Source organism: Rhea pennata, chromosome 1 (genome assembly GCF_028389875.1).
Source record: "Rhea pennata isolate bPtePen1 chromosome 1, bPtePen1.pri, whole genome shotgun sequence".
In the NCBI taxonomy this organism is placed as follows: domain Eukaryota; kingdom Metazoa; phylum Chordata; class Aves; order Rheiformes; family Rheidae; genus Rhea; species Rhea pennata.
In genome coordinates this window covers 154,920,161-154,941,928 of record NC_084663.1, presented here as the reverse complement: position 1 = coordinate 154,941,928, position 21,768 = coordinate 154,920,161, and the positions used below count along the sequence as shown (strand labels likewise).

Here is a 21,768-nt window from a genome sequence, read left to right as displayed (position 1 = left end):
TTTATTGCCAATTCCAGCAGAAAGCTCTGAACACTTCCCCTCACATATCTCTTAGATATACTAATTCTGTTGAGGGTCACTGTCATTTATCCTTACCAGTTGCATTCCAAACTACATTCAAAGTAATTATGTTCTGTTTAATTTTTCATTAGGATATGTGGAGTCATTACTTGGATTTTATGTTCATATATTATTAAAATGGATCAGCATGATCTTTCATATGCTTTGTATCAGAAATACCATACATGCATAGACAAGAAGGCATGCAGATTAGGCCTTTATTGAGGGATCAGAGAGAAATTTTTCATCTTACTACATCTGAAACATACTTTTTTAATACAGAAAACACTAAACTTTTTCGACTTTGAGAAAAATAACAGCTCAGATTTATATGTAGTTTATTTTTTTTATTTCAAAAAAAAAAAAAAGAAAAAGAAAAAGAGCCTTAGCAAAATATTATTTCTCATGAAGTAAGATTTTTATTACATGAAATGTAGGAGATCAAATGACTACAATGATAAAACATTTTTAGTCACTTGGCTTATACTAGCTTTTTCTTTTCCTCGGTAAAAGCTGTTCTTTGATTATCTGTAATTTCAAGGTTTATACTGCCAAACAAAGAAAGCTGTATGAATAATTCCCAGAATTTTAGCATAGTTGGTGATTTCTTTTCCTCTCAGCTGGGAAGGATATTTCTCCGATAGTAGATTGAAATCACTGGCCTGGAACTGAATTGTGTGCTTCGTTCTACAAACAAAGATAGATTAAATCTTTTCTTTTTTCTTAATTAGGCCATTCTTTTTTTAATATTTTGTCTTTGGCACATAATTCTTGTTTACATACTGTTGGCCGCACAAACTCTGTGGCCAAGTATCCCCTAGTGCTCTTTTTATTGTTCCAGTATCACTTACCACACGCACAAGGGACAGCAGTGTATATCATAGTATAGCACATAAAACCTAGAATGCATACTTATTTCAGTGACACAAGTAATTAAAAAATAAAAATCACTAGAGAGTGTTCTCTGAGCAGATTGCGACTGCTCTTAAGTGTATCTAATTTAAATGTGTAAATAGGAATCTTCATTGTTAGCATTAAAAGATCTCAAAACTAATAACTTCCTGAGATGTAGTTATTTTAGACTTTATGTTGTTTTTACGGTTATTTTTCTTTTATATCTGTCTTCTGAAATATGCACAATGTTACTGTGACAGCCAAATACCTGCAGCAAGGGGAAAATAGAGAAAGTGCATCTGTGTGCTCAAAACAGGCGATGAGCGGAACAGAATTTGAAGGTGCTCTCAAATAAATTATTAATAATGTAAAGAGTGTTTATGCCTAGGTCAAATCACTTGTCAGTTAAATACATTTAGAATGTCTTATTTCTTAACATACTACCTCAGTTTAAATGTAATTTTTTAGCTTATTTGCTTGCTCATTGAATTTAACTGTGAATTTTAATGTAATGAGTTTGTTAGAAAATGCTGAATCACCAACCCTAAACTTTATAGAAAAGTATGTTAGCTGTGAGAGATTTGAAATCCCCTACTTTCTCAGCCAGGAATTTAACTGAGCACTTTGCACTTCTACAGACTATGTTTGTATATCTATCTACAGACTCAGCATCTTTGGCTAAACCTGTATTACAAGATAAAACAAGGCAGGGCTTGTTTCCAGGCATAGGGCCATGTGGGTTGGCTCAATGCACATCCATAAGACAAAGCTCTTCTACTCAAAAATGTGGCCATTTCCAGACTGCCTACTGGGCATGGCCGTTGACTTGTAACCTGAATCATACACAGACTTATCTACACAAGTGCTAACCAGCATGGCCCAAAACCATGCAAGGAAGTGTGCCAACAGTTCAAAATGATAGAGAACCCCAGTCCAGTGCTCCACTTCTCTGTACACATCTCTTCTGAAAGAGCTGGGTCAGTTAAATGAGGACAGCTGTAAGGTACATGAGAAATAAGCTCACTGTGAAATTTTCAGCTAGCCTGTTTGCATATCTCCACAATTTACACATGTAGGTAAGTACATTTTACATGTATATTTACAAAAAAAAAAAAAAAAAAAAAAAAAGGTAAGGTAACTCCTTGAACTATTTATTCCATTATACGTGCACGTTTATGCCTTTCTGGACTTCATGGAATGGGAGCTATTTTTTCATAATTTTTTCAGAGAAAGCAGGAAATACAAAGCAACATCAACATGTAATTGTTCTTCTGCCTTCTCATCATTCTCATCATCTACTCATGTCTATGTAGCTGGTCTAATACTGACTCTTGCAACTATCATAAGGCATATGAGCCCAAGAAGTATATAAAGTTTGTATTTTGGAATTTGTTTTCCATAATATGAAAGAGTCCGGTCTTTCGAGGGATGTGCCTTTTGCAGCCAAAAGGTGCTGCAAGGGCTCTGGGACTCTGCAGGATCTGGGGTCCAGTAACCCCTGCTACATATACCTTTCCTATGCGAGGAGCTGTGGCTTCATGCTTCCTGTGCTAGATTTCTTAAAGTTACTTTTGCTCTACTTGGCCGTTTCTTTGGAGTGATTAAGCTGGTGTCTTTTTATTCAATATTGGATTTAAATGAAGACAAGTGTAGGTTGAATTGTGTGAGTAAAAGCCAGGTATAATAATTGACAATTTATTTGAAATGTGAGCAAATGGAGATAATAGGATATTAGGATAATTAAGCCCATAAGAAAGCTTGGAAGCTAAGAAAAATTGTTCATAGAGGCACACTGTGAATCAAGCATATAATAAGTATGGAGGCAAACAAAAAAAGGAAAACAGAAAAAAAAACATTTGCTACCAGAACTATAGTTAAAAAGAGCTGTCTCTTGGGTTTTTTTGTGCTGATGTGCGAGCTGTCATTTTTGACAAGCATCTTGAACCCAATTTTTAGTGTAAAACAAAGTGTAGAGTTGATAATCTACAAACTATTTGTATTTTTCTCTTTGTAGACTAGAGAGGATTTCAAAGTCTGTGGCTTCAGTTGTACGATACCAACACCTAAGTAGTAGTAAAGTAGGTGAAATATTTAAATAGAAAAAAAAAACAGGATTTGGTTTTATCTCACGAAAGCTAGTAGTTTTGTGGTTGTGATGTTTGGTGTGGGTTGCTTTTTCTTGGCAAAATAGAAGGGTAAGCATGCCATCTGTTTCATGTCTGTTTGTTGATACTGATATTAAATACTATTTTTTAGAAGGAAAATATTGATAGGACCAAAGCTCTATGGTTTAGAGAAGATATAAAATCATGTCTGATTCACCCTGCCTGGTTATTACTACGGACTCCTTAGTGTTTGCTCATGGTTGCCTAATGTGGTATGGAAATGAGTGTTTGTTTCAAAAAACTTGGAACAATGAGCCAAAGTGATAATATTAGCCTTATTTCACTGAGATGAAAGATGAAATTATTCAGCAGTATCACATAGTGCACACTGACAAGTTTAGGAAGAGAACCCAGAATGTCACATTCTTCGAATCACGACTGTGAACCCATGAAAACTGTGTGGAAGTTGAGCAGGTCGGGTTCAGCTCCCCAGTATTATATATCGCTCTCCATACTCATTGTGATCTGCTCCATGCCAGAAGCAACCTCAGAAATCTCCTGATTTGCTTGCTGCTTCCATCACTGCTTCCAGGGGCTGAGAATATGCCACTGCTCTCTGGGAAGGGGCAGTGTCTGCCTTTCTCCTAGGCTTCGCTGTAACCAGAACAGTCGAACAGTCACGGTTCTTCTACATCACCCTTCCTCAAAATAGACACCACAGGGTACTTTTGCAGTAAGCTCAAATCATTCTGTCATCTGTCACATGAGAATTTGCTGTTTCCAGGTTTTCCACTGACATGCAAAAGAACTTTTCTTTGGGCTGACATGAAAAAGAATTAACCTGCGTTTTAAGTGTAGTTCATAATTTATAAACACACTGCTTGGGATATCTGTTTATTTTGTCTTTAATCATATTTCCCTTATGGCTCACTGTTTTTATTTCTTTGTTCAATTTTGTCTTTTGATAATTATTTTTGTTTCCTTAGTACTTACTTTGCCTTTCGGGGCTTATATTGTTTCTCCTAAATCTGAAAAATACCCATCTCATTTCATTCACCAGTTTTGGCTACAGTAGGTGCTTCTGAATCTCTTCTGGTCGCCTTGACAACATGATTCCTCCTTCTTATTAGCTTGCATTTATTCTGCAGAAAAAAAATTAATAGAATTTTAAATTCTGTATGATGACGAGTAATATGAGAGCTTTGTTCAATAGTAGGCAATAAATAGTTTACAAGTGCATTAACTTTTTATAGTCTTGATTTCTTCTGCCATAAACAGTTAATGAAGAGAGCAGGAGAATTGCACTTGAGCTAGGAGTCTTTATGGATTCGTGAATGACGAATGGCGCTCAAGTAGTGGTCTGTGTTCTTAAAAGCCCATCAGACTCATTCAATTATACAATTTAACATCGATGATGCTGTTTGGTGTGCTTCTCTTGCTTAAGATTAACGATGTGTACTTGTTTGGGAGGAGTGATAACTTTCTAGTTTTCTAGTACATTTTTCATAAATTTCCATAAATTCTAGTGATCTAGTATTATAGTTGAGGTTAGAACATTACAGTACAGGATTATTGGTTGTGAAGTTATTTTATTTCTCTGAATATTTTTTTATTTTCCAGATCAAGCTAATGCCTCCAGCTCCAAATGATGATCTGGCTTCTTTGAGTGAGCTAACAGACAGCAGCCTGCTTTACGAGATTCAGAAGCGTTTCAGTAATAATCAGATATATGTGAGTTACTTGGAAACTGCCACTGCAGTGTTGCTGTTCACCGTCAATGGCCAGCTTTCACAAAAACACAAATGAGAGAATAGGAAGAACAGAATTACTTTCGTAATTACTGGACACTAACCTGGCCAGTTCCCATGACTAATATTTAAATGGAACAAGACATATGTATGTATAAACCCTAAAATTTCTCAAGCTTATCGAAGCATATCAGATTTAGGAATCAGATGTAAAAAATGGAATAATGCTTCAAATAGGTCTGACTGAAAATAGTGTGTATATTTTTTTCACAGAGAAAGTGCATTGTAATCTTCACTATCAAACTACCAAAAGATCCCTCCATCTTTAACATTATGTTAACTTAATTTTAATTGAACATGTGATTACTGGAAATAGAAAATAAATTCGGATGTTTGAAGAATTAAAAATTAGCATGAGAGATTTGATTTGTCATTATCATTTCCTATCATCCACACAAATCATTCTCTCTGTATTAAAATATTTGTCATTTAGATATCAAATGAAATCATTATAAGGAGATTTCTCTAAAGTAAGTTTTCCCATTTTTTCCGTATTAAACACAGGAAGCATTTTGTTAGGTATAGATAGTTTCTGCATAAAAATCTGCACATGAAAATTTTGGCATTCCTGTTCATAATCCTTTTTGCTCATTTATTGAACAGCCAAGTTACCTGTGAATGTGAAAAATGCAGATTTGTCTTAAATGTATGAGTTGGTTGCACTGTTCAGACTAAATGAATACAGGGAATTGCATCTTTGAGTAATTTCGTTCACAGTCTTACACGGAAAAGTCCTTGGACTCAATTCCAAACTGAAATCCTCCTGAGCACTGTATGGTTCCTGTTTTGTGCTTCATAAAGCTTAATGAAGTTCCTTGGAAAACCCGAAACTAAAATCAAGAGGAGAGAGAAAGAGGAAATAAATTAAGGCACTTCAGAAGAAAAAATTAAATTCATTAGAGCAGGCAATATTTGCCACCTCCCAAAACCAAAATACTTTTTGAAAATGGCAGCATCGCTGGGCTGTTCACATGCTAGTTTACTTTCTGATTTCTTCAGGGGCAGAAGCCTGGAATTTTTCCATTCTAAGAAAGAATAAATTTGTGATACAGCAGCAGTGATGTGTGTAGGGGGAGAAGTGTAGTGATGAGGTTGAGCTGTTTAAGTACGTCTTTCAAATATGAGAGTCTGAATATGAAAGAGTAAAACTGTGGCAACTTTGGAGTAGGTGGGTAATTTGATACTGATTTTACCACACTTTCTTTTTACCACAGTGTGGTTTTTTTCTGTATGTGTATGAGTATGTGCATATACACATACACAAATACAGAAATATTTATAAATGTATCAATTCCTTTTCTTATTCCATAAGCAACACATTTTAACATATCCATTCAGCATAAGCAATGTAAGCATTGCTACATTCTGTCATCTATCCCATGGTAAGTTTATTGAGGAACTTGTTTATGTGGTAAAGATGTCACATTTTTGTAGTTTAACAAATGGTGAATTACAAATTAACTTTCAGATAATCTAACAATAATATACGCAGTGCAATTCTTCTGTGCATAATTTTGTGTTATGAAAAACTCAGTTTTATTACAAAAAGAATAAATCATGCTATCTGAATTGTAAATTTAAAGTTGGGTATTCAAAGGGCCCTGAATTCTCAAATTATATTTAATATGTTGATAGCTGGGTTTAAATTCCTTTTGCCAAAAGTCTTTTCTGGAAGAGAACCATTTACTTCCTTTAAGAATTAATTTAGTACTTTAAAAAGCAGTTATATATTTTCCTTCTTTTCTTTTTCAGACTTACATTGGTGATATACTGTTGCTTGTTAATCCATTTAAAGAACTTCCTATTTATTCTACCATGGTAAGCATTGCCTGTTTAAAATGTTACAGTGTGGACCTTTTTCAGTGGTTTCATATTTTTTATTTGGCATACCAAAAATTAACCTGCCTGCCCATTCTTATGTTGAGAGTATCTCAGTTTAACATTTTAGCAAAAGAAATATTGATTTCTTCAAATACACCAGTATTTTTGCTCCTGGTGTCTTATCTGTAGAGCAGCCACCTTCCTGCAGATGGATTTTTTTGTTTTAGCAATAGCACTTTTGATTGTTTAAAAATATTTCCTGATGTATATCTTGTGCTTGGTGGTTTCTACCTCTGCCAAACATCAATCTTGCAAGAAGAGACAAGCATGTTTCTTGCACTGCTTGTTTGAGGTTCTCCCCCCACAACCCTAAATGTAATTAAGGGAGTGACAAAGTGGAGAGTTACGAAGAGGCTCAAACTTGCCGCCGTGCGCTCCGTGCCAGGACGTTGGATCAGGCACCGCAGAGGCAGTGAGCGCAGAGCGCTCAGCAAGAGCTTAGCTCTGCCCCGGGGCAGAGCAGCCACAGAGCTGCTGCTGCATCTGCCAACACGGACGTGTGAGATGGAGACCAGTTCTTTACAAAGGGCTTTATCTTTTCAGTACTGGGGCACTGGTGTTAAATTAAATGGATTTTGTAGGTCTGTGGGAATAATGTAAATTCAGATTATCTGATCTCTACTCAGCCATTTCAGAGTATTAGTGTGTTGATTTTTCCTCATTATTGTACTGATATCAGGTCCCATGTTTGGGTAGGCAGTGTTCAAATATTTTTATTGAGCTTACAGGTATTATAAAGAGTTCAAAAATGTTTTTAGAAAACTGACTCTTTGCTGTGTTGTGTTGCTTTGGGTGTATCAGTAGTAAAACTGAGGAAAATAAATGATACTGCCTTTGATGGCACTAACTTCAGGCTCCAAGCTGGGATTCTAAATTTGGATTATAGAAATGCAAATCATCCACAAGGTTTTGGGTGATGATAGTTTTCCTGTCACTGTGTATTTTGTGTTAGATATACAGTGAGTTTGTGCACCAGTATAGAACTGTAAAGAAAAAGAATTTAGGTGGTAGGCTTAACTATTAAAATGTTTCCTGAATGTTTGCTACGTCTTCTCTTGACCTGTCTTTGATACACCTGTTTAGCCACTTTTAGTAGGAGACTCTTAATGTCCTGCAGCCCTGTTCTGGGTCATCTGAGATGTCCATTGCTTTCAGCTTGTCATTATTATCTGTATAGTATTGTGCATTAGACAGATATTTCCCAGTTGATCAAAACTGATCAAAGCTATAAGACAGCTGCTGTCGGTAACAGAAATCCTCAAATACACTGCAGCAGCTTAGTTGGTATTATATTCAAGTCTTTAAGTATTAGATGGTCTGTGAATTAAAGTAATAAAAATTGATGATGTAAATTCTTCTGTAGACACTGACATGCTATATGATGTGGCTCATTAGGTAGTGTTATTCTTTCAGGTATGTGGTTTGTTAACTATCAAAGAATGTAAAGATATATTGGACTTGACATTGTTTTTAAATCCAGGATGAAACAACGAAAGGATGATCATGTACCGTGTTCAATAACAGCAACGTCTTATATTTGCTTTTTTTTTTAATCACTTTTCATTCTTATTGGCAGTCTTTAATTTTTTGTACTGCATTGACCTCCAGCATTTACTTCCAACAGACTTCTAATGACTGAAATAAATCCTTTTATGACCAGTTTTTCATTCTGAGATGACATAAAGAATCATACACTAATGAAAGCTGATGTGCATTGCTTCATTTGATGCAATTGCCAGATGATGATGTTAATGAATTTTTACGCTGAAGTACAATATAGCTAGTAGGAACATGCAGATACCATTTTAGAGATACATTTGTAGCTACTTTGTAGAAACAGCTTGTACTACGGTCATCCTAGTTTGTTACGTTTATGCAGTACTTATTTGTGATTAGGACAGGGCAGAAGTAATTTGTTTAAATTTACCCACTAGCAAAGTATCTAGCCTTGCAGAACACTTGCAACATTTTGCAGTGAGGGTAAATGTGTTAAGTTCTTTCAGGATGGTTTGTGCCATGCTGAAGTGATTCTGTGAGAATTGGTATGAATGTATTCTCTTCTAATCTTGTTTAGTCTTCTTTTTGTAGGTGGTCCCAAGATTGAAGAGTTTAGTATCTAAGTAAATAATACAGGCATGGGAACAGGTGATAAAAAATACAGAGGTCAATGTGATGGCAGCAAATACTGCATGGCTTTCACTATTAGTATTGAGGAGAACAGCTCTAGTTTGGAGGGAAATTAAATAAATGAAAGGAAAAATGAAAAAAAAAAAAAGCTGGGAAAGGCAGCAAGATAGAAAAAAAAAGTTTGTAGAAAGGAGTGAATAAAAAGATGGAAAGACTGTTAGAGAGAATGGTTAGAGCAAACAGGAAGTGGTGGGAAGAGGGAAATTCAGTTGTTTAGTTGTTCTCCTGTGGTATTTTAGGTGCTTTTTAGTATTCCAACTAGCCTCTACCTGCCACAGTAGAAAGCTGTGGGTTCCTGTGGGACCTAATTTTCCAGACCCATGAGGAAGTTTAAAAAAGCTATATAACAAGACATCTAAAATTATTTATTTAAGAATATGTGCAAAATAGTTTGTGCTTCTGCTCACAACCTCATTAACTCAAATTCAGTATTTATTAAATTTATTTATTCTGAAAGAGTTAATTTGTAGATATTAGCAGACTGTCTAGTTTTGCTAAAAGTTAATTGGTTGTTATTAGTTGAAAAAAATAACAGGAAATTTTCAGAAAAATTGTGGGTTCAAAACAGATAGTTGTTTTTATTCATACTTAAGCATTAAGGATTGTGTATGTTGCCATCTGTGTGTATTACTGTACAGACAGTATTTGTGGAAACTGCTCTGACATAGAACAGCTTAATTAACATAAAACTTAAGCTTGTTGATTTCTATTTTTTTGGAGGGTAGTCTTACTTTGTAAGATTTTAAAGTCAAGACATTGAAAAGCTATATACTTGAGGTATAAACAAAGTAACTTACTAGCTTTTGTTTAATTTAATACACAAACTAGTATTGTTGAGTTCTCTGGTGACTTCTAAGCTTCTGTGCTGTTTTCACTAAATTAAATTCTTCCCAGATAGTTTAAAGGTACCGTTTTTATCCATAGAGAAGTTCTTTTCATCATGAGATGAAAGAGAGCTTTACAGAAGACCCAGAATTAGGGTGTGAAACACAATTAGTTTGATCATGTTAATTTTCAACAATTTTTTCAGGTCACTCAACTTTATTTAAGCAACACTGGAAAACTGTGTTCCTCGCTTCCCCCACATATATTTTCCTGTGCCGAAAGAGCTTTCCACATGCTATTCCAGGAGCAGCGTCCCCAGTGCTTCATCCTCAGGTGAAAATCTGTCTTTCTATTAACTAATTTATAACTCTTGCCTTTCAGTTGTTTCTCCCAGGACTCAGCAGTTAAGATTTCCATTTTTTTTTCTCTCACTGATTTCTTTCTGTGTACTGATCTCTGTCTCATATGTTAGAGCAAAATAGAACTGGAAAAAGTTTAATTACATCTCAAGTTCATAAATCTTGGGGAACTGCCACTCCATCTAGTTGTATTTAATTAGAAAGAAAGAGTTGATGAAAAAGAATCCAAGACTCCTGTGTGTTTTCTTATCTTACATGGAACAGGATTAGAATTGGAATCTAATGAAAATGAAAATGGGAAGTCCTTGACTAAGTCACAAGTCTCTGAGCTGGGGCACCTAGACTGGAGCTCTTGCTCTGCCCCATATGTTTGTGAGACCAGGAGCTCTTGCTAGTCAGTTTTCTATCTTTAAAATGCAGTTAAACCCCTTCCTTAATTTGTTGTGTTGTTGCAATGACAAATACATTCAAGATGGTGAATAAGCGTGTTAGAAATCTACAGTGAAGCAGAATTTCATCCAACTGTGCCAATTTAATGACAGTGAAACTTCTAATTCATTTGGGAATTTTTGATCTCTCAAATCTAATAATCTTCTGCCCTTCCTTTTCTTCCTTCATCTACCTGAAGGCAGAGTCTAGTGACTGATGTAGTTGCTCAAGGAAACTTGTTTCTCGGTGTTATCAGTTGCTGCTGCTGTTGGCTGAAAATTTGGCAAGAGTTTGCTGAATTTCATAGGAGACAGGAAAAAAACAAAAAAAACATTTCGCTTTGGCCAGGAATAAAGTAGTGATCCATTTCAAAAACTTGTAATTGCTCTTGATCCACCTCTGATTATAGGTGACTTGAATGCTGTGAAAAGGAAGAGAGATGATATTCAAATAAGCAAAAGCAGCTGATCATATTGTTGTAGAGTTATAAGAGTTAAAATAAACACATAGATATGATCATATATATTCCTTTTCATTGCATTCTGTTTATGTGGATACAGACTCCTTTGACTATTTGAAGTTTTATATATAAAGTCTTCAAATATATCTGAATTTTGTAGTTAAATGTTTATTTTAAAAGAAGTTTGCATAGTGTTTAAATTGATTATGTACAGAACTAGCTATTGATTAGTTGAAACAAATTGCTAGCTTTTCTGTAACCTAATCAGAATGGAGATGTTAATTATCTGGTGAGCAGTGACATTCAAGTGAAGATATAAGCAATATCAGGAAGTCATTACTGTATGTTCATATTTTTTCCTCACAAATATCACACTAATCCAGTTGAAATAGTTAATTTTGATAAAAATAAGAAATTTCCTTATGCACTGTGTTCAGCATTTTCTTCAGAGTAAAAGTTTTCTCTTCTTATTTTTTGGGGACATAGCTGATTGATTAATATCTTTATGAGGTTCACTGTAAGTATAGACAGAGATGAAGCATGAAAATAGTATTTCCTCAAACTTCAAAAAAAGGCTAACTGCTAAATTAAGGACTATATGGTAATATGCAAAGAGCAGTCTATTCAATAGTGAATGGGTTTGATGCTAGGGAATGGATACTGGTGGTAATTTCACATCAGGATGGCAAGGCATGTGCTAATCATACTCTTGATCCTTGTCCAGCCAACTGGAGCTTATTATAAATCATTGACCTGATGGAGAGACTGTGACAGGAGAGTGCTCTGCTGATGGCATTAGTATTTGAATATGTATGTGCGTGTATATAATATGCACAGATAAACTTGTGTTTGTGGTCAAAGTGGATTTCTTCATTCTCCATATTTAAGGTGCAAAATAACATTATTTATCAGCAAGAGAAGGTAGTTCTAGGACTGTGTGGAACGGTTCATTGGTTATTTCTATGCTAAAAGTAATATAGACTAGGGCATACTTTTTGGCCCTGAAGGCATGTGGCATTGCATCCAGTCAGTTTTTCTTTATTTTCTTTGCTTGAGGAGGGATTTATGGAAAGTTTTGTAAGGTCTCGGTTTCCTTTCCTATCAGAACTAGACAACCTTTGTTCTGCAATTCTAAAGCTCAAAACCATTTCCACACACTTCTGTGTTTTACATTGCTTTCTCTAGTTGTTCTTATCAAGTATATTCTTCATTCCTGAGAGAGAAATTCTGAACATGTTCAGCCTATGGCCTGAAGTTTTAAAAATATCTCCAGCTGTAAAGCTGAGCTGTGATTACATTTGCATGCATATACGTATAGGGCAGTGAGTGCGCCTAAAAACAAATTTTAAAAGTAAAACAATACACTTCTCTCTAATATGAATCTCTGGATGAGTGAAGATGAGGAAGCTCAGGGAAGCACTCCTTAGGAGAAAGAGGACATTTCACGGAAGAGGTCAGACGGAAGCAGCCTGTGAACAAACAAGTGAACAAGTCTTCAGTTCTTTGGTGATGCTGTAGATCCACGAGAACTTTACACTGGAATAGCTGGCATTATTGCCAGTTGGAGGTCCTGCCCTTCTCCTACCTTTGGCTACTCCTTTCCTCATATTCACACCGTCTGTCGTCTTACCACAAAAATTTGGGTGGGGTTGCGGACTGGGGAAATGCTCCCGGGTCAGAATACTCCTAGGGAGAGTAGTGGTGGTTGGTGGTGGTGGTGGGCAGGAGCATTGTTTTAACCTGAATCACTTCCCAAACCAAATTCACAAGGAGGTGAAATGAGTTTCCGGAGCAGGAATAGCAGGGCCCAGTGGTTTTGCTAATGGTTTTGGCTTGAAGTAGATAGCTTCTGGAATCCCCGTACTCAAGTCACCTAGAGAATTTTTGCTGCTCCTGTAAGATCAAAGTGGTGGCCTGAAACTCTGTCCAAGTCAGAGCTCTAGCAATGAGTAGCATCAGTAGGCCACGTAGGAAAATAACCACACTATATCAGAAGGCTGCTAGTTTTGTGTGTTTTTATTAGTAGAAAATTGTGTGAAAGCAGATCATCCTCATGTGAATGCACTAATTTCAAGATGGAGTTCCATTAAGATACTTCATTCTGGCTCACAGGTGCTCTTAAAAGTGGACACTGAGAGTACGGAAGTGTACTTGTGTACAGAAGTACACAGAACTGTTAGTAAGTGAAAGATGATGCAATTATAGAATAACTCCTCATCCCCCCAATTTCTACTTTTTTTAAGTCTACTTAACTTTTAAGTATATATAACAAAATGTTATAGTATAAGTAAATATTTTGCTAGTAGAATTTGTAAAAGTAATTGTGCTTTAGTTTTATTATAATAGCTTTTAATACAAGAAGAGGCTACTGTTTTGCTCTGTATATATGATGTAGAGCATTAAAAATTAGTGCCATACCACTATTAATATTTTATTTTTCATGTACAATTCTCAAAACATATCTAATTTAACTGTTAACTGCCACAGAACCAAGTGATAACAGAATAGATCTCTCATCTGAGTTCCTCCTGAAAAGTTTGAATTTGTTATTCTAAAAACAAAAATTTCTTTACAAAAGGCTTCTATTTTATTTTGAAGCTACCTGCTATCTTTTCAAAAAGACTGGAGATAATATCAGAAAATATATCTTTATTCATGTTAATCTGATCATCTTCATCAAGCGTGGCAGCTTGCTTAATTTGTGGAAATAACATTTATTTTCTGTTAGCAGTGGTTTTCAATTCAACATTTTTTTCTCTGCCAGAGCTTAATTACATGAAGAAGCTTCCCATAAACTTAGTGGCCATTACTAATAACTCATGAATTACTCTTCTATTGGACACATACTGTTGCTAATGAATTCTGCATGCAGTGTAACTTAACGGTACTATTTTTCATAGTATAAATAGTCATTTTTGCCTTCCACATTTTCCCAAGAGAGAGTAATGAAAAGAGATGAAGGCACCTGAAGTTGTTTTAGTGAGAACTTAGCCACCTAAGTCCAAAGTTATGGTCTTCAAATCCTTGCTGAATTACCAGGTTCTATTTTCTGACCTTCAAATCTTGCTTGTATATTTAGTCCGTGTGTGTGTGTGTGTGTTCAGAACACACACATATTTTCTGTACATATTTTCTCATAGGGCAGAGCCTCACAGTAGTATTTATTTCATGCTCAAGCCTGACTGGGATCCAGAAATTAGGTATTTCTGCGCTAAAGTCTTTTCAACAAACTTTCTCAAATCATTGCCAATCCAGTAGGATCAGACCCTTCATAAATTAGGCACACACACGCGAGCAGTTGTGCTTATTGTATACAACACTACTCTTAGTTATTGTCTTCTCTCTCTCTCATACACCTTCCATCTGATTTTTGTTTGTTTGTTTTTGTTGGATTTCTTGTGTCTAGTCAAATGTTTTAACTGAAAGCTCTTCGGGGCCAGACAGTTTCTATCATTGGCCAGCAGGTGCATGGCTGGAGTCTCCTGACTCCAAATAAATGACTGTAATAATATAGTAATTAGACATACTGCAGCAGAGACACCACTTTCTCTCTGAGAACAAAGAACAGAGATTTGGCTTTGAGAAGCTCCTATGTTGTGATTCCAGGGAAGAGGTTTGTAGCTTCAAATCTGCTGTGGCTTCTCCCTGTGCACAAAAGTCAATCGAATAAAAAATCAGCACTTCTGTCATGAGTATGGCTGTACTCAGAGTGCCAGGCTACTTACTGTTTGCAAAAACAGCATGGGCTTGTGCCAAATAAAAGAAAATCCTCCCCTCTGTAGTTTTATCACCTAATATGGACCCTTTCCATTTCCTGTGCCTATAGACACTGTAGGAATGAAAATGCTTCCACGTACCCAAAACTTACAGAACTCGAGAATCTATCAGATCACCTATCATTAAAGAAGGTTTAAAGCCAAGAGAAAATCAAAGTATAGTATCCAGTCTGAGCTTTAGACTGTTAGATTTTCAAACAATGTTAAGGCACTATTTTGCGGAACCTTCATAAGGTCCTATTCAAACTGTGTAAAGCTGTGTTTTCATTTTCAGATTTAATATAAACTTACTACTATTTTATGTAAATATAACTGTTGACTTGTTTTAGTTTTCTTTGTGAGTATTCTCATCTCTCATAAACATCCTGTCATATCTGTGCTATGGAACTCGTCAGGAAAAAAAAAAGAAAAAAAAAAAGGCAGTTTATCTAAACCCCTTGTCTTTTCTTGCTTTATTTGAAAATTTGCCTATTTTTCTTTTTATTTGAAAATTTACTCTTAATTTCCTCTGTGGAGTTACCACTGATATGAGAAAATTTTGTTTGTATTTTGTTTTTTATTTATTTATTTATTTAGTCAATTTAGTCACCTTACATCAAATATTTGCTCACTGAAATCTAATGTTTTACAGCAGGGAAGTATTTAGTCAAAACACTGAAGAAAGAGTGTGCTCCCGCATATTCACTATCATTTTTAATCTATAGCAAACCACCATCATTCATGCATACTTAACACTACTTGATATAAACTTTGTATGAAAATTATAGAATAAAATAATATTATGTTATACTCCTAAACAGCCAATAGACAGGCTTTTTTCCACCCTAATTAACTTGCTTCTAAATGGATTTTACCTCCATGCTGTTCAGGATATGAGAACGCATTAAGCACTGACAAGATAAGTGAGAGCTGTCTAGAAAGCTTAAACATAGTTTACAGGCTTGTTAAGAGCTAAGCATCCCTAGTCGATCAAACCAGTGGTTTATGGGACACCAATGACTAATTTGGTGATTAAAAAAAAAAAAAACAAAAAAATATATCAAATGAATTGCTATAATTGTGTACATTTTAACAGCCAGAAATATCAATATCCAGTGGTTTTATTGTGATATAAACCACATTTATAAGCCCAATAATCTGGAATGGAGAAGTCATCCTCTCTTAAAGCAAAGTGCCTTAACAGCCTTTTATTTCCTCAGTTTAGCATCACCACATGAATTCAGTTCAAGTTAATAATCTGTAATTTTTAAATTATAATTCAGTGTGTTATAACTGGGATGGTCTACTGCAGTATAATTGTAGATTTAGGCATCCTATTTATAATTTAGATCATTTAGAAATACACTTTCTAGTTTAGTTTACTTTAGAAATATAATTTCCCACTAATGTAATGGGTTGGTCGTTTACAAATATTACTACTGCTGATGCAAAATGCTTTCTTTTACATGTATGCTTACACAATTATATTTCAAATCTAGCAATCCCAGTCATGGAGCAAGACCCAATGTCTTGTTTAGGCAATGTGCAAACTGAGAAGGAAGGAATTATCCTGGCCTCTAAAAAGCTTGTAAACTCACTCTGTCTTCCATAGCTATCTCAGAAAGGGTGTTTGGATTAATACTGTACACATTTGAGGGTGGTACAGTAAACGATGAGTTTCAGAAGTTCATACAAAACATCAAGCATGTATATGCTGATCTGAATCTTGCTTTAGCACTGGTGTTACACTGGTGGAAATCTTACTTGAGCAAGTTTTAAATTTTCTGATTGTGATTCAAGTACTGCAAGAATAGTCTTTTTTGTCTGTTTTGTTAAATGTTCCTACCCTTCTGAATGTGGTACATTTTTTTTCAGAATTGAAACTGAAACAAAGTCAATATTAACTCTCCTCACTTACACAATCTAAAGTGATAGGTACATGCCTTCTTACTTATTCTATGATATGTTTTCACGTTGTTCTCCAAGCAGATGATTGTTAGGATTTAGGTTATAGCAGAATTGACATTTGACCAAGTAAAAATGATCCAGCTAAGGAAACTATCTGAATTCACACAGATTTAGAAAAATCTGGCTAATATGCAGAAACCTAGGGTAAGCAAAACATACTTTTTCAGTACCAGATCCAAAACTATCTACAGTTCACTGACATTCTGCATAAGAAGAGCCCAAGATCTGTAATTTGCAAGGGTATGAAATATCTCTAGGAGAGGAATATCACAGGATTAATGCCATTCTTTCACTTTTTTCTTTTCCTGTTAGTTTTCCTGTTAGTCATAGCAAAAAGGATAGGAGATCTGGGCACAGCTGTTAGAAAGGCAGAGGGCTAATGTCATTTCTTAAGAACAGATTCAGCATGGTGCAGCTTTGGGAGAGTGAAGTCATGGTTAAGAGAACAGAAGCACATGCACATTTTAGAGGGTGACCTTGAGTATCATCTGACTTCCAAAAAGAAATGTCACATTAGCTGTGACAATAACTGTGACAGTGACCTTCTTGTCTTTACATAATTTCTTTTTTTCTAAGCCCTGGCTTAAATATGGCCTGGTGACCTGTTATTTGAGGTCTTTGTGTAACATGCATCTGTGTTGCCAGCTTTTGCAATCTTACACTACAAACCTCCTAGTGATGCCAGCTGGAGTTTGAAGTCTAGGGTCAGACTCCAGCTGGTTACAGAAACAAGGAGGATACAGACAGAAGTGGTTTGATGTGTCATGTATGCTAAAGATACCTGTCTGGTCACCTAAGACTCGTAACAGTTAACGACTGTGAAATTCACCAAAGCTGCATGTATGTCCCATAATAATCAAATAGAAATAAATCATGCAGAGATCCTGTTTCTGTCTGAGTATGAAGATCTCTTTTTTCCTTTCCATTTTTTGTTTCTTACTCTATTTAATTGTTTTTTCCTTCCATGTGAGATTGGAGTAAATGTGACAGTTGGCCATGGCCACTGCCCCCTCATTTTCATAAACTACTAGATTCGGTAAGTAACAACTGACCATCTAGCATGGCCATACTTGGGCAAATCTAATTGGCTATTGTAGAAACAGCTGTTTAAGTTTGACTGAGCAGATTAAGGAGGAGCATCAAATTACATTTTGTCTGATTCAGTTAAAAACAATTTCTGACAATTCACCCTGGAAATTCTTACATGGATTTCTTAATCAGGCTTCACTAACTTTGTCCTTTTCAGCTCCTTTGTCTCTTTTCCTTCCTTCTCCGTGCTTAAATTGCACCACTGAGTTTCCTTCCCTCCCCCTATTCTTCCACTTCTCTGTTGTTTCCTCCCACCTTTGTTGTTCACATTGCCTGTAATCTTGTTTTCTTTGTTCATTTCTCCCATCAGAGGTCCTCATTCTTTGGAATAATTTATTCTCCATCACGTGAAAGGAATGAAATGAAACAGGAGTATATTGAGTATATTGCACTGCAGAGATGGGGCAGCTTGTAAAATCTCTGCAGCTTTTTTACTGAGCAGGGCAGTGCTGCAAAAAGAAACTGTGCCTGTTTAACACTGTTCAGTGCCACCTAACCCTCAGATATCTTTCTCTTTTCTTTCCTATTCCTTTCCTTTTCCTTTCCTGTTCCTTTTATTTTGTCTACCTATTCCTATTATTTTCTACATTTTTCTTTCCTTCTGATTCCTGTCATTACCACAGTAGTGCTTCCCCATCTGCAAAGAGAACCAGACAGTTTCAGTATAAGCAGACTCCTTTGCTGGACAGGAGATAAAGGAAGAGATAAATGCTTTGCTTTAAATACTTTCAAAATGGTTGTGAGCTTCAGATTTGGTTAGCTTGGCTTGTTTTATAAGACAGTACGACATGACAGCTCTGATAGCTCACACAGACACAGACGGTTGGCCAGTCTATCTCCAATGTTCTGTTTTTTATTATTTGCCATCCATAAACCTTCCATTATTTGAAGTGGAAGTTTGCCTGAGATACGTTAAATCCGTTCCAAGAGAGATAGCAGAGAGTATAAATAACATAAAGTGTCAACTGTGATATAGCAATGATTCTTCTCTCTCCTCCTTGTCTGTTATCTTGCAGTGGAGAAAGTGGTTCTGGAAAGACTGAAGCCTGCAAACAGATAGTGAAGCACCTCACTTGCAGAGCCAGCTCCAGCAGAAACACCTTTGATAACAAGATAAAACATGTAAGTAACATTCTGAGCACAGGTTAGAACAAGGCAAAAATGAAATATGAAATAGTTGTTGAAATATCAAATTCCCACAGCACAAGCAGATTCTGCACAGTGCAAGTCATGAAATCATGAGAACCTTATTCGTGTATCAGATTAATTTGTCTCCATCGTAGTAAATTATAAATATAAAATCTTCATTTGACAGAGCATTGCAACTCAGTTGTGTTTTGCATATTTATGTTTTTAATACTACTACACAAGTTCAGACTGGCTTTCTAGATTATACAGAACTCTAGTTTGCCAATTCAGGTTCTTTCAAAAAACTTCCTTTTCTGCTGAAACTTCTTATCTGAGATTTTAGCTCAGAGACAGATTTACATGAAATATTTTAAGATAGTCTATATTGTCACTGAGTTCTGAGTTTCATGCTTAAAAATACTTAAACTTTTTCACCCATTCTGGTGTCCTTCATGTATAGCACTTACAGTAAACCCCAGATACTCTTTTTTGCAGCCTTACCTTGCCAGATGTATGATATCCAATAAAACTCTAAACTCTTTTTCATTGTTTTTGTTTTATTAATGTTTGACAATGTCACATGCATCATTCAAAACACACCACTTTATCACTGAATTATGCATAATTCGATCCAGAAAGATGAAAAAATAGTGTCAGAAGTACAGCTGACACAAACACACAACCTACAAATCAGGACTATTAGGATGTAGGGAAAGCTATATATTTACTGGTTCATATTTTTTACATTCCAGCTGATAAGGAAATAGAAGCCCTATGGATTTTGTGTGGATTTTAAAAATTTTGTAAAGACTCACTGGTGACACTAAAAACACTACACTTCAATAAGCTTCAGCTTTGCTTTGCTTCATACAGTAATAAATTGCCACATTAAAGTGTTTTTCACAGTGTGATCAGATTCGTTGATGATGGTCCTAGGTTGACATGTTTAATCCAATTTTCATGCAACAACGTCGAGAATACTATTGTTAATTTTTCAATTTTCTGATTTAATTTTTGAAGTTTAATGTTGCAGTAGGACTGTTATATAGGGACAATATACTTTTAGTTTATTGCAAACACAGGAGTCAGATCTACAGATCTCTGGCCAAAGTTCAGAGGACAGAATGTGCCAGGAACCATTCCCAGCAGCATGAGCACCCCATTCTGCAAAGGAAGAGTTGTTAAATGCAGGAATGTGAACTTCATCGTGCCACTTACCATACAGATTAGGGAGTGGAGTACCTAGTCCTGTTTAGTTTAATAGTGTAGACCTAACACACATATCAATGATTCTGAGTCTGTGTAGGTAGATGAGAATCTCGTATTAAGAAAAATGAGTTGTCTTTTCTTATAGAAAGATCCCTCATAACTAGCTTAGATGAGATTCCTGACTTCAGACAGCTAAGGTAGATGTAACAGATCTTACCCATGGGGAAGCAAGTGGAATTTCTCTTTTAGCTGCCTTTTAAGATGCTCTAATGAACAAGATGACCTGTATTCATTCCTGTTGCAGCTATACAAAGCACCATTAAAGTTAATAAAACTGTACTGGTCAAAACAAATGCTGAATTAGCCTAGTTTGAGCAAATACAGCCAGTGCCGTGCTACTGCAGTGGAACCAGAAATGGACTGCCTAGTTTTTTGCTGCCACCTACTGCACAAATAGCTGATTTGGTTAATAACTTTGGAGGTTCTGATTTTTAGACCTTCTGTGTCTGGAGTCATGAATAATCTGTGCCACTCTGCAGCCCTCTTTCCTCCTACCTGCCACTGCCGTGGTCTGTAAGTTAGGCTTATCCTGCAAATCACTGTTATAAAGAGCAGAAGTAAATTGGAGCCACTTTGCAATCAGTTTCTCCAGGTGCAAACATGAAAATATTGAAGGTGTTCAATTTAGTGTAAGAAACTAATTATACACAGAAATAACTAAATACATAGAAAAACTTGGAATAAATCTGACACATTTAATACATTTTAATGCATTTAGTGCTTTGAAAATACTATTTTTAGAATATTTTGAGCATGGACATGAAACATGGAAATGCATTAATAGTGGAATGCCAGGAAAAAAAGCTGAATCTGATTTTTCTTACTTTTATGCTAGTATAATGCTGAAGCAATTCTGTTTGAAATTAATAATTTAGGCTCACTTTCTCTTTTATACTTCATTTATGGCATCATATAAAGTTTGTGAATTCTTTTGCCTGGTTACTGTTATCAGCTGACTGGCACTGTACTAGCCAAGCCAGCGCCAAAGTTCCTAATCTTTTTGTCAGCCATGCCAGCTAGGAGCATATGACTCCAGTCATCTGTATCCATACTACCTGCAAAGGCAGAGTTCAAGGTCAAGTCATTACCTTTCCTCTTTCATTTGCAACTTCAACTAGTCTGACAACATATTTTTTTTCTTCTGTTGAGCTATCTTAATTTTGATATATGCAAAAAATTCAAGGAATTTGTTAAATTCAAAGCTAATACTATATTTTGTTATTATTATTGACTGCAAACCATTCTCACTGACATCTACTTATTTCCTTTCTTGTTTATCATTTTCTTGCAGGCAAACTGTATCTTGGAGGCCTTTGGACATGCTAAGACACCCTTGAATGATTTGACCAGCTGTTTTATAAAATATTTTGAGCTGCAGTTCTGTGAGAAGAAAAAAACAGTAGCTGGAGGTAAGTTTTATGTATGCTGTCTAATGATTTTATTATGATACCACCTCCGGACTACGAGATCGGGGTCCCAGTGTGCCATAGACACAGACAGAAATGAGGCTGAGCTACGGGAGAGGGGTAAGGCGGTTTTGCGGAGTGCAAA

At 35.7% G+C, this 21,768-nt stretch overlaps 1 protein-coding gene across 1 annotated transcript in view; it reads left to right on the top strand.

Moving 5' to 3' along the window:
• The window catches only part of MYO16 (myosin XVI), a 278,529-nt gene that overhangs the window by 100,251 nt on the left and 156,510 nt on the right, over positions 1 to 21,768 (top strand). Inside the window, exons 10-14 of the mRNA XM_062575533.1 lie at positions 4,680 to 4,790; positions 6,620 to 6,685; positions 9,966 to 10,093; positions 18,837 to 18,942; positions 21,509 to 21,626. Of these exons, the coding sequence (XP_062431517.1) occupies positions 4,680 to 4,790; positions 6,620 to 6,685; positions 9,966 to 10,093; positions 18,837 to 18,942; positions 21,509 to 21,626 (529 nt within the window). The remainder of the gene's footprint in view (positions 1 to 4,679; positions 4,791 to 6,619; positions 6,686 to 9,965; positions 10,094 to 18,836; positions 18,943 to 21,508; positions 21,627 to 21,768) is intronic.